The sequence below is a fragment of the Charadrius vociferus genome, unplaced genomic scaffold (genome assembly GCF_000708025.1).
Source record: "Charadrius vociferus isolate BGI_N301 unplaced genomic scaffold, ASM70802v2 scaffold1339, whole genome shotgun sequence".
NCBI lineage: Eukaryota > Metazoa > Chordata > Aves > Charadriiformes > Charadriidae > Charadrius > Charadrius vociferus.
The window spans coordinates 162,428-175,000 of NW_009650216.1; the positions used below are offsets into that span (position 1 = coordinate 162,428).

General features: G+C 48.0%; 1 protein-coding gene across 1 annotated transcript in view; it reads left to right on the forward strand.

Annotated features, from left to right (window-relative positions):
• Window positions 1-9,968, forward strand: part of AAK1 (AP2 associated kinase 1) — a 55,139-nt gene extending 45,171 nt beyond the window's left edge. Inside the window, exon 20 of the mRNA XM_009892970.1 lies at window positions 8,815-9,968. Coding sequence (XP_009891272.1) covers window positions 8,815-9,968 — 1,154 coding nt within the window. The remainder of the gene's footprint in view (window positions 1-8,814) is intronic.
• The last annotated feature ends 2,605 nt before the right edge of the window (window positions 9,969-12,573 follow it).

Below are 12,573 nucleotides of genomic sequence, written 5' to 3' on the forward strand. Positions count from 1 at the left end.
GAAAGTCAGAGACAATTTCTGCCAAATTTGGGCCAAGATAGGCTACCTTGACTGAAGAGGAGCATCTTTCCTTCAGTATCAAAGCCCCGAGTATAGGAAGCCACATGATAGCTCAACTCCCCTTGAGATAGTTGGCAACTCAAAGATGCCCTTAAAACAGCAACTCATTCTCAGGATTTAAAACTATGAACAGTCCTTTCTATAGGCGGTGGGAGTTCTCGTAATTGCTTTCTAGATCCTTTAGTAAGGACAGAAATCTGCAGCTGGGAAAAAGAACTGGGTTGTAGGGACTTGTTGGATGCTGTGATGTTTTTCCACGCAGGTCTAGCGAGCGGGGGCGGGGGGCGGGGAGAGGGTGGGAGAGCAAGCAGGGGAATGTTGGTGCTGTCGGGATGCAAGTAATGAGAACAGCTTGAGCAAATTTTCTGTTTTGCTTTGACTTTTTTTCTTGCTTGCTTGCTCTTGAACATCTGAAACTGTCGTGTGTGTGTGTCCTGTTCAATACTGAATTCCTATCTCTCACACTTTCAGGTGGGCATTCTAGAAACAACAGTGGAAGCTCTGAGTCCAGTCTTCCCAACATAGCCAGGTCTTTACTGCTGGTGGATCAGCTCATAGACCTGTAGCAGTGACACAGTAGCAGACGCAGTTTCTGTAACGTACCTAATCCTCCGTTTTCGTTTCCAGAAGAGTTACCTTCAGTTGTGGTTCTTTGGGGCTTCCCCCCCATCCCCCCCCTTTAATTAAAAGGAAAAACAAATCTGCCAACAGGAGACAGTCACCCACCTTTCTCCCTGTCTTCCCATGCCCTGGGAAAGATTCTGTCTCGGTTCTCCAGGTAGTCCTCTCTAAAGCTGGTGAAAACCCGTTGTGGTTCCTTCTGCACCTGTCTTTGCTAGCCCGTGTCTCAAGGGAGCACCGTCCTTAGCCGCCCTGCTGAGATGTACTCATAGCACCATGGAAAGCCTAACTGTAAATGAATTAGATAATCGTAGCTGATGTATGACCCCTGCGTACCACGGACTCCTTTCTCCTTAGAGTAGTGCGTGAACAACTGTGTTCCAATCTTTGCGTTTGTGTTTTTGGGTTTGGTTTTCGTTTCGTTCCTGTTTTCTGATGAATGGGCAGGAGGAAGGGGACGGGTGAAATCGGTAGGGATGTCCCTCTCCTGCAGTGTACAGGTTAGGGGAGCTGATGTTTCTAAATTGCCAGGATATGCTTCAGAGGAGGAGAAAGCACCGAGTTCCTCTGAAGTAGTCTTTGCCTAGTACCTCTGGTGATGGTGCGTATGAAGAGAGTTTTCCGGACTGCCCCCAGCTAATGGTTTGCTGTTTAACAATCCTGCTTGTGAATGAACTGCGCTTCCTCGGGGGAGGGGGGAAAAGAAAAAAGAAAAAAGGAAAAAAAAAAAGAAAAAAAGAAAAAAAAACCACCCCAGATTGTTAAAGCTGCAAAAATGACCCTAAGTGAAATATGACAAAGTTTTGAACCAAATACATGTGAGTATGGCTGTGACTAGCATTTTGTTGACCTTTTTTGGATGCAAAGGGCATTGTGGCAGCAGCAGATGTATTTTCTGTGACTTCTTTTCTGTGTTTGACTGGAAAAAAGAAAATCCCCCCCCAACCTACTGTAAATTGTGTATGAAACAAATTGTCCTACGGTTGTTTGTCTATTTTTAATCCTGGTTTTAGTCAAGCATCTGGTATCTGTTCTGAGTTCCCTGTTTTCTCTTGTAACTGCATATAGTGCAAACCAGTTCAGTATGGAACCATTTGTTTCAGTAGACAAAGGTTACTGTGGGCTTCATTCCACTCATCGGTCTTTGTGGAACAGGCACGCACTTGGTTCAGATGGGTTGAAGTAAGTGCTGCTACAACGTGATGGGTTTTACCTTTTCTTTTTCCCTTCCCGTGCTTAGTTTGTTAACTAGCTGGATACGCTACACTTGTTTTCATTGGCTTATGGTCATGAAGTCCGGAATTTCTATCTTGTATTTGAAAGCTCTTTCTGAACAGAAGGACTCTTCCTCTGTAGTGGAATAATTAATAGCTTACTGCTAACCTTGTGTATGTGTATGTAGCTGTATTAGTAAAAGTGCAGTTCCCCACGTGCGAAAGTATGAACGACTGAAATATGTATGTACTGACCTCTCGCTGAGAAGGAAAGACATCAAAGTTCGTGACTCCTCCTTTCCTATCTCCAGTCTCTCCGCTATTCCCCCACCCCAACACTTAGTTTAACAAATTCTGTAAATAGAACTACCGTCGATTGTGTCTGCTCTACATTACTCTTCTTTTAAAACCTACACTTAATAATAAAAGTATTGCTTAAGTGTGTTGTATCATTACATGTGTATACTGCACTTTCCAAGAGAAGCTTTACATGAGAACTATGGAAATGACCTTAGTAAAATTGTGGATAGAACTTTATTATTTTTTTGTTTTATATTCCTAAAGCACAGGCAAGCTGGACTGGAAAACATGAAGACGCTATAGATAGAAAGTTATTGTATAGTCAGATACTGAGATTATATGAAAAAAGAATGGATTTTAAAAAGTAACCATCTACTGTATATTAGAAACAAAGATTTCTGTGAATTAAAGTACTTTTAAAGAATGTTTAAGATTTTAAATCTAATGGCACTTGTTCAAGGGTTCTGGAAAAAATGATAAATGCACTGGGTTGTTAATAATGCTATTAAATAAGCAGATGTGAATGTTTATTTTATTGCTTTTTCAAGTAGCTATTTGTGGATCTGGGTGGGAAATGCGATACAATGGAAGCATACATTTTTAGAGATGCCCATTATCTAGACCTCCTTCATCAGAAAATACTTGCCACTTGTTTGCGGAATGAATGGGAAATGCGAGAGAGATGAAATGAGTGGATATTTGGGATTAATTTTAAGCTTTCAAAAAAAAATGTGACTGTCCTACAGGCATTAGGTTAGTGTCAAAAATGGAGGAGTTTGTGTGAAGCTGCTGCTGTGAAGGAACAAATTGAACTTTGATCCAGTGTCCGCATGGGGGATGTTTGGTACCCAAAGAGTGATTCTCTCTTATAGCGATGGTCGGAGCCTTGCTTGAAGCCATGGGAGATGTTTCTGTCCCTTTTAAGGGTCGTAGGCTTGGGTGCTGTTAAGTAAGAGAACACAAACCTACAGTCAGTGGAATGACAGCGGGGTGGTTCTCCTCTCTGCCCGGTACATGCCGTTTGGTCACGGTGGGACGGCAGAGGAGCCGTTCTGCCCCAACAGGCTGGAGCTTGCAGTAGCGTTCTTGGCATTGACTATTTTGATGGATCCTCCCGATAGGATACTACAAATGCAACCACAGTACACTCGGCAATTTCCTTTCAAGTCAAGTTTGTGCTTGATGCAAGAATAAACTCTGGTTTCGGGGTGGCGAGATGTTAAAAGGAATAGTGGGAACTTCGATGTTGGGGGGTTGGGTTTTGAGCTGCTTTTGGAAGTTTCCCCAGTTCATCTTTTAACCCCATGAGCACAAGTGTCGCACCCGCAATTCAGACAATATCCACTGTGTTGGGAGCATCTGTTCCAAAACCAGAAGGTGCAGCTTCCTGAATTCGGGCTGTCCTTGGGACTTGGCCAAGGATGAAGGACTTGGCCAGGGCTGCAGGCACTACGCAGCCTGCTGGAGAAGTCTCAAGAGATGGGTGGAAGAATCCTAGCAGGGATGGCTTCTGTGGCAGACCTTCTGCGTCCTCGCGCAGCCCGTTTACCACGAGCACGTGGCAGCTTGAGTGAATCTCTGTGTAGAGCACAATGATTTTTAGAGGGGGCTTCCTGTACATGGGTGATGGCATTCGTCAGCCTGAACGCTCGCAGGTTATTGCCTCCAGTGACTTTCCAAAATCACCTTATTTAAAAATTGATTAAAAATTAAAAAAAAAAAATCACAATGAAAGTTCAGCTGCGATTCAGAGCAAAGGCAGAGTTGAGCAGGTTTTGGGGTACCCAGGCAAACACGAAATGTGGAGCATGTGGGCTTCTGCCTACAGAAAATGTCGTTGAGCACAGAGCGTGCCCCTCTAGCGGCTGAAGCGTGTGTGCGGCTGTAGGAAGTTAATTTCTTTTTAGCCAATACGTTTTCTAGTTCAAGAACTCTCATGGGAATGGGTCAGAGTTGGGGAGTAGCTGACACGGATGTGGGGAGGCGTGAATTGAGGTGGGGGAGTGCTCTGATGAGTGAGGCTCATCGGGCAGCTCCGTACCAACGGAGAGGAGTTTCCCGTGAACTTCTCTTTGCTGAGGTGTGTGGGCGCTGCCTGGGAAAACTGCATCGCTCTGGTGGAAACAGACTTGTGGAGAGGAGAGGGGGAAGGTTTTCTTTGTATTTAGTTTCTGTTTCTGTAATTGAAAGCAGCTGTGCTCTGGGGACAGCCGTGCCTACACACAGGCTCCACGTGCAGCATCGCATCTCATTGTTTCTTGGGAGGAAGGGTGGGTTGCTTGGCTGGGGTTGTTTTAAGGACGTTGCTGATGTGTGACTTGTGCTCCTGCCCTCCGCAGGAGGGAGTTTAACCCCTGGAACCTCACTTCATGTTTTTCTTAGATAGTCACAGACTGCTTCTTAAAAACGACGTGCGCACGTAACCCCTGGCTCGTGCGCAGTACACGTGAGGGGAAAATCGAACGATGCTGTTGGTCTCCAGTTGGTCAGTCTTGTTCACAAGCTGCTGGAACGCGGTACGCGGCTGGTGCGTGTACCACCTCACTCACTGCGCTCGGTGCAAATGGCTGCACAAGCGTGCCAAAACCGGAACGTGAAATTCCTTATCTTCTGGCTCTGAAGAAGCCTGGATCTGCTCCCAGCTCTGCCACGGCGCGGTGACTTTGGGCAGAAACGCTTAATTCTGCTGTCCGGATTGTTGTTCAGTGGCATAGTGGTGGTGATGCCGACCTTTGGTGTTCTGCTTCGATACTCCTCCCTGGAAGCACGACGTGGGGGTAGTTCTGTGTTGGTGTTTAACGATATTGCTTCTAGGAATCGGAACACAAGGAAAAACTCCACCGTTTCAAGAATGAAGGAATAAGACGTCTGTTGACCCTTTTGAAATGCCAAACCAGTAATCTCACGTACTAGTAATTGTGCTGATTCTTAGCAACCGGTTATCACATGTTGAGACCTTCCTGACTTCGGCTTTGTGACATCAGGAGAGTTATTTGGCGGAGGAGCAGCTTTAGACTGGAGGAATGCCTCTGTCTCCACTGACGTTCTTGTTTTGGGCTCTGCTCCAGAAACGAGATCATCGTCTTGGTGACTGCTCTGCTTCCTCGCAGCCCCCTGTAATAGGGAGAGGAAACCTTTTACAGCTTTCCTGACAGTTATTTCAGTACTTTGCCACTTCAGCGCACTGTTTTCCTTAAAAGATGGGGGAACTCCATGTGTCAGTGCTGTACCTCGGAGGTAAACTGTCTCTTCTTCAGGTTCCCATCTGAACATGTGCAGGGTGCGTTCCTTGGGGTATCAAATGATAACGAGTTTTATTATGAAGGTTATTCCTGCAGAAAGGAAGTCTGAGTATAGTTTAGGAGTTGTTTCTTTAGTACGTATATCTCACCTGGGAATAAAAAAATTACGCAGATGATGCACGGGGGTAGGGAGAAACCTTATCTATGAACTAAAGCTTCTGTAAAGATTTTATGCTGTAAAGCTCGCAGCTGTTAGGAGGATGCGTGTGTTAAAACCTGAGCACGCGTAAGGGATGCTTCCCCGTGAAGTAACACAGCTCTCGGCAGTCTGGAGGAGGAGGAGGGGACAAAAGAGCAGCTGCCCCTTGACGGTGCCCATCTTGGCATGGGCAGATGTTAGGAAGTGCTGCCTCTGCGAAAGAGGCCCCTCTTTTTGCAGGAGGGGTTGCGGGTGCTCTGTGTGTTGATTCATGCAAACCATCTGCCTGAACCTTTCCAGGCCTTGTGCAGCGTCCCCTTGGCGTGACCGGGAGCCGAGCCATCACAGTCAAGGGGCAGGGCTTCAAACAAAACGGCACTGTCTTAGTTTCAGGAGGTTTGTCCTTTGCCCTCGTGCTGTCACCAGCTCGTGGAGTGACCCTTTCTCTCCTTTACCGTAAGGCAGAGCAGAGCTGCCGTGCCTTTTCATGTGAAACGGTCCCTCAAGCGCTTCATTCTCGCTGGTCTCAGACCTGCTGAAGCATCCATCGACGCTGGCGGACTTATTCTCTGTCATCCTAAAAGTGATGCAGCACGCGCCTCTGAAACGCTCGCCTGCAAAGCCTGTAGCAACGGCTGCTTACGGGAATGCACTGACCTCGTCTCGTTAGCTCTGACCTGACCTTCACACAAAGGGGGTTGGGCTTTTTTGGGTTGATTGCACATTTCAGTGTCTAAGCATAGCTCAGACCTTTTTTAACATACGAGATTAACAACTGTGAGAGATGTCTAAGCCCTTCTCTAGTTAGACATGCAGCCAGATGTTACTAAAGGAAAATGCTGCCGGGATGTCGTCGTCTTTGTGGTGCTGCTGCCATAGCTCCTCCGGGGACTGTCCCTTTGCTTTCTGCTAAAGGACCAAACTGAGGGAACCCAAGAACGTGGCAAAGAAAAGGTGCCTGAGATCAGTTACTGTGGGATGGTGTCTGAAGCCGGGTCTTCCTCCTTCAACACCAGAAAAATAGAACCTGGGAGTGTAGATGGTGCCCCTCTCTTGTCGGTAACCCACCCCCTGGGTCTCAGGTAACCCACTGCAGTTTAATATTGCTGTGCCCATTTTTGTTCTTTTCAAGCTATCGGGGCCATTCCCTGCTTGCCGTATTCCCTCGCAGCTCTGAGTGAACCCAGCTCTTAACTGAAGGCTGGAACGAGTTCCTACTGAAGCATCGCTTCCGTCTTTCCTCCCAGAGTCATTCACAACTCCCGTACGTCCCTTAGCGAGGGAGAAAACTGCTTCCAAGTGTATTTGGTGCCCTTCTCGCTTATGGTGGGCAGAGAGAGCAAGAAAGCATGGGGAAAAGTAATTTTTCTGAAAACAGAGCATTCTGCCTATCGCCCAGCGCCTCCAAGGTCAGAGAAGCGTGCCGCTCCTGTCCTAAGCGAGCGGGCTTATGTCCTGTCAGCCCTTCTCTTACTGTGTCCTAAACGTCATCGCTTGCATGAACATAGACGCCTACTAACGCAAGTAACTCTTTAAAAAGAAAATTCTGAGCAAATGACTTGTTTGCGCTGTTCTTGTGAAAAGTGGGTCGTTGGTTTGCGTTGGCATAATGTTCACTGTGATAAATGCCTTTTTCCTTTCCTTGTTCTCCTGTACGCTGTATTGCAGCGAGGATGGGGTAATTGAGGCATTTGTGTGATGTGGCAACCGGTCTTGCTCTGCTTCAGCCCGTATTCCCAAAATCTTACAATAATGCCTGGTAAATGTATAACCACCCTCCTGGAAGAAACCACCACTGTAGTCGTACCATTCCTGTAATCCGAGATTGGCATCTAAGGTAAACCATTGCTGACAGCGCAGGCTTTGGGAAAGAGAGAGAGTATTTTTGTAGAGCAACTTATAAAATGCTCACATATCTACACTGTCTTTGTTTAGCAGTGTAATGTATCTAAGCAAATAGTTTCCCAATAAATACCAATTTTGACGCCTAATGAATGACTGCTGTGTCTTTAATCGTGCCGGAGAGTGGGTTAACTCGCATATGTCTACAGACTCGACCAAGAAGCGGTGCCTTGCGCGCTGCACTGGGTCTGCAAACACGAATGATTAACCTGGGCAGAGTTTGGACGCGATGAGGCTATTTTGTCGCGGCGGGGTGGTTGGTTAATACCTCGCATGGCCGTCGCTCAGAGGATACCAAACCACCTCCTCACCCTCCTCGTTCTTCCTGCAATTCTTACTGCTTAGTTTTCACGTGCCTTTTTCCTATCCTCTTGCTAACATGAGTCCAATGACATACTCCTAAGCTGCCAGTAGTTCTTTGAAGGTAAGATATCTTCTGTTCTGTCTGTGTGAGTTGTAAGGCAAAACCAACCCTATCTTGGGCTCTTGTAACTGGAGAAGAGCAGAAGAGCAAGCCTCTCCCCGCAGTCTTGTTACACTAACGCAGAAGCAAGCCAGATTGTTATAATAATGTTAGAAACTTGATTTGAAGTCACGGTATGGAGCGTTTAAAATCATTTGTCTTGCAGTGGTTTAAAATAATGCTGCTGTAGTTACCAGGATTCATTAAAAGCTATAGGCCGGCCTTCATTTTTTGAAACGCGTATGTTATTTCAGCAGACTGTAGGGCATCCCTCTTTGTTTTCCATGCCCAAGTGTAGTCCCGCGTATCCGTGGGATGGCTGACAGAAATCGAGGCTTTGCCAAGCTGTCTGTCTGCTCGTAGGGCAGGCGATAAGCGACAGTGCGGAATGAAACGACAAAAGCTGTCGGTTTGCTGGAGCCTCACTCCAGGCAGCGGTGTCACGACGTGGAAGCCTCTCCCGTGGTGGTGGTCGTCGTGGGTGGCAGAGCAAAGCTTGTGGAATGGTGCCGAGAGAGTGCTGGGGGTGCCCATTTGTGTGTCAAACATCTTCCATCTCTTTTCTCCAAACTGGTACTCGTGGTGTCCCCGAGCTGTGAGGCAGTGCCGAGTTGTGTGTCAGTTTGTGTGTTGTGAATACCTCCCCGGGCATTTTTATTTCCTTTTATTTGCCCTCCCTCTCCTTCCCATTTTCCATGCGTGGTGGTGGTCTAAATCTGAACGGCATGATGTTTCTTGTGTAAGAAGTACCGTTCATTCTTATGACTGAGGAGATGGAGCTTGGTGAGTAACACTCTTCTCTTGCATTTTTAGGTCTGCAGAGGGATCCGGCCCTGTTCCCAGTTGTAGCTCTTGAACTCTCGAAAGGACCTTCTGGCAACGATGGACTTGCTTTGTACAAGGCTCAGCCTGAGATACTGAAAACACAGCACAACTCAGAGTCAGACTACTTAACGAGAGATGGTCCTTCAAGCAACAGCTCCTTCTACAGCAGTGAAGGAGAGGGGACAGACCACGAAGGAGATATTTTGGATTGCAGCGGGTCCAGGCCTTTACTGATGGACTCGGAAGAGGAGGAGGAAACCTGCAAGCTGTGCACGGGGTTCCTGCAGTCTGCGCCCAGGGAAAGACAGGAGGCCTCCAAAGAAGATCCCCACTCCCAGTCTTCCCAGAGTAGAGCAGGGGAGATGCTGTTCCCTGCCTTTCAGTCGCACACCGGGGAGGTTTTTAACGAACCGGATGTTTTTGCCACAGCTCCTTTCCGAAGCTCAAGAAAAGTGCCTGATGAGGTGGATGTCTTTACCAAAGCTCCTTTTATCTCCAAGGGCAATGTGTCTCACAGACATCCGGAAGAAGCAGATGTATTTCTGAGAGCCCCTTTCACTAAAAAGAAAAGTGTGGAAGAGTTGACTTCCCATAGTACGTCTAAGGAACCGTTCTCAGCACCCGTTTTCCTAAGTCAAGGAGGCGATGTCCAGCCCAGAGCTAACCCGATGTTCCCAAGTCTGGATTCGGCGATGCATCTGTCCACAGCCTCAGCGAGATCTCCGTATGCCTCTGCCGGGTTTACGCAGCCAAGCAATCTTCATCCCTCCTCCGTAAGAGCCGTGGAGACCCAGGAGAACATCCCTTCCAAAGGGGTGCTGCAAGAGCAGGCTGGCACTGCCAGTGAGAGAAACCAAGGAGGACACGCGCTGCCCCAGGAGGCGGCGCTGGGCTCCGCGGTGAACCAGCCTTTCCGTCCACAATCCTTGTCAAAATATTCCCGTCACTACAGTCCCGAAGATGGGCAGGGTCTCGAAGTCAAGCCCATAGCTGCTTACAAAGTGGTTTCTCAGACCAACAGACAGGCGATAGCAGGATCTGTCTCTGTTGCCCCTCTGTCTTCCAGGACTACAGAGCTGCCCGGCGGCGATCCGTTTGCTTCAGCGCCCTTCCCTTCCAAAGCGGGAAAGCAAAAGCCTTAATCTGCTGTGAGCTGGGAGGTGTGCTTCCCGCAGGACCGCCTCTCACAGGACCTCGAACCTCGTAGTTGAAATGAATGACATAGCAATATATATATAAAAAAAAAAAATAATTATTATTTTTTGGTCAGAACTCTATTTGCAGTGATATATAGTTGAACCATTTTAAGTTATGTTAGTTAGTTGGAACGCCTGGCTCTCAGGATCTTCATATCCTTTTCAGTTGCTTCTTATTTTCCTCCTCTCGCTGTCTCCCCTCTTTATTTTTTAGATGCTTTTCCAACCCAGTAATATTCCATATTTTCTGATCCTGGCTGGGGAAATGCATTATAAGATGAATTAAAAGGTTTATTAATTACAGAGCAAGTCAAGCGGGACTTGCTAATGCTCTGGAAAGGAAGGGATTCCACAGGTTAAAGGGTTATTGTGACTTCTTTCCTCTCAGCGGGGGCTTGGGGAAGAGAGCGAGGTTGTGTGTTCCCGCTGCTCGGCAGTGACGGCAAACCCGGCAGCGCTGGCTCCAGAGCGATTCTGACCTGCGCGTTCGTAGGTTGTGTGCGCGCGGAGCGAGAGCCGAGCAGGCGGCGTCTGGTACCAGGTTTGTGCAGCGCTGATGCGCGCAGAGCCGTGGCATCGCACGTGCAAGCGTTTCTGTGCTCGCTGTGGCACGTGACACGTGGATGTGCTTCTGCCCCGGGGCCGGTGCTGGAGCCGGGAGGAGTCGGTGGAAGGACTCAGTGCCTTCGGTCGCTTGTCTTGCAAACTCTCAGATGCGTGAAGTTCAGCGAAGCAGTCTGTCAGGCTGTTACTGTTGCTGTGGTTTGGCAAATGGAATAATCGGGCAAAGCTTTCAGTTTTACACGCGTATTTCCTGTCCGGTTTATGCCAAAGTGTAGGACCCAGAAATTTGCTTATGGTGTTGTGAAGGAGAGAGCCGTGCATTTTTACAGTATTAAAAATACGCCTTATGGAAAAAATTATTATGCAATCAACTCAATAGATGTCCTGATCTGCATACCTCATCTGCTGTGATTCAGCAGAGGCTGCAATCCGGTCGGACTGATTTCTGTTAGCGGAGAACTTGACTCTGTGTTGGTAATTTCTGCCTTTTGTTTTGCTGCTGATGAAGGATGAACCTAAACAAAATCCATTCACACTCCTTTGGTAACGCTTGCTCTACTTTGAAAATACTGTGCTTTCTACCCTATTCCCAAACAGAGAGATGACAGCTTGTTGCTTGTTCAGTCCGTGACGTAGTGAATCCCGATACAGCGTTCGGAGGAAGAATCGCTGGGGCTGGCAGCTGGGCACAAACAAAGCAGACTTTGCTCCCCTCTCTTTTCACTAACACAAGACAAAGATAAGAGTGAAGCCTCCCGTCGTGGTTGTGCAAAGTGCCTGGTTGTGTAAGTTGTCTTGGAGCTGCTATTTCTGGCCCGCAAAGGCTACTTGTCAGTATGGACTGGTTTTCAAAATACCCAGTTAGAGGGACTCCCAGTCGCTGGTGAATCTTTGCGGTGTGGTAATCCTTTCCTCCTAACAGGTGTCGGTGCTGCAGAATGTCTCCCAAGAAAAAAAAATTGGTGGTTTTATTTTTAAGAACTTAAAATTTATGGAAAAATATCCCCATTGACTCCAGTGACACTGGGCCAAGTCTCTAAAAGCCTCGCGGTGGCCATTTCCAGAGGGAGTTTGTTCCCTATCATGTCAGCTGGAGCCTTGCGCTGAGGGTAGAGGATATATTTTGCCTTTGGGTGTCTCCCGTGAGTGGCTTTGAAGTCTCTGGGCGTTTGCAGGGGAATAGTTGGAGCAATGGGTGGGTTGGTGAGATCAGAGCCGGTCGTATGCAGAGCAGGTTCCTGCCCTGCCCGCTTTCTGATGTGTGCTCAGGGAGAAAGTACTGCGGGTACTGCCACGCGAAGAGAGGGAAGGATCAGGCGTAGCTCCTCCTGACTCGCTGGAGTCACGCCCGGGAGAGCTTCTGCAGCTAAAAATAGAATTCAGTCTAGTTTTGGGGGAAAAAAACTGATGCCACCTCCAGTACATAGCTTTGTCCCCATGTCCAAATAATAAGCATTAAAGGAATGCAACAGGCATATTAAAGACGCAGGTGAAAGCTGGTTAAACAAAGCAGGACATCGCCCAGGCCGGGGCTGACTCGCTGCTGACTGTTAAGCCCAGCAGCATAAGGGGTGGATGGATGGAGAAACCCAGAGTGCTTGGAGCTGGCTAGCAAAGCATCCGCAAATAGGAGTTCCTGCCTGCTCCGTGTTTCCTTTCCCCTCCCTGAATTTAGTTCCCCTCCAAAATATCCCCAGTTGCCAGAGATGCGCCAGAAGTTCCACTGGACGTGCTCGGCGTGGGGATTGCCTGGAAGGGAGAGGGAGAAGCTTGGGCTGAGGTCTTAAAGCCCTGGGGAGGGGAGGGAGAATTCTTGGAAGCAGGGAGGCTGCGTTGGCTCGCACAGCCCAGTTGCTGGCAAATAGCGACTCGCCGAGCCCAGGTCAGGTGGAGTCGTGTGGAGCTGGGAACCTTCCGCCGTGCTCTGCTACGCTCGGAGTTAGGGAATACTGGTGCATACTGGCACTTTCGGGTTTTTTCTGTCCTC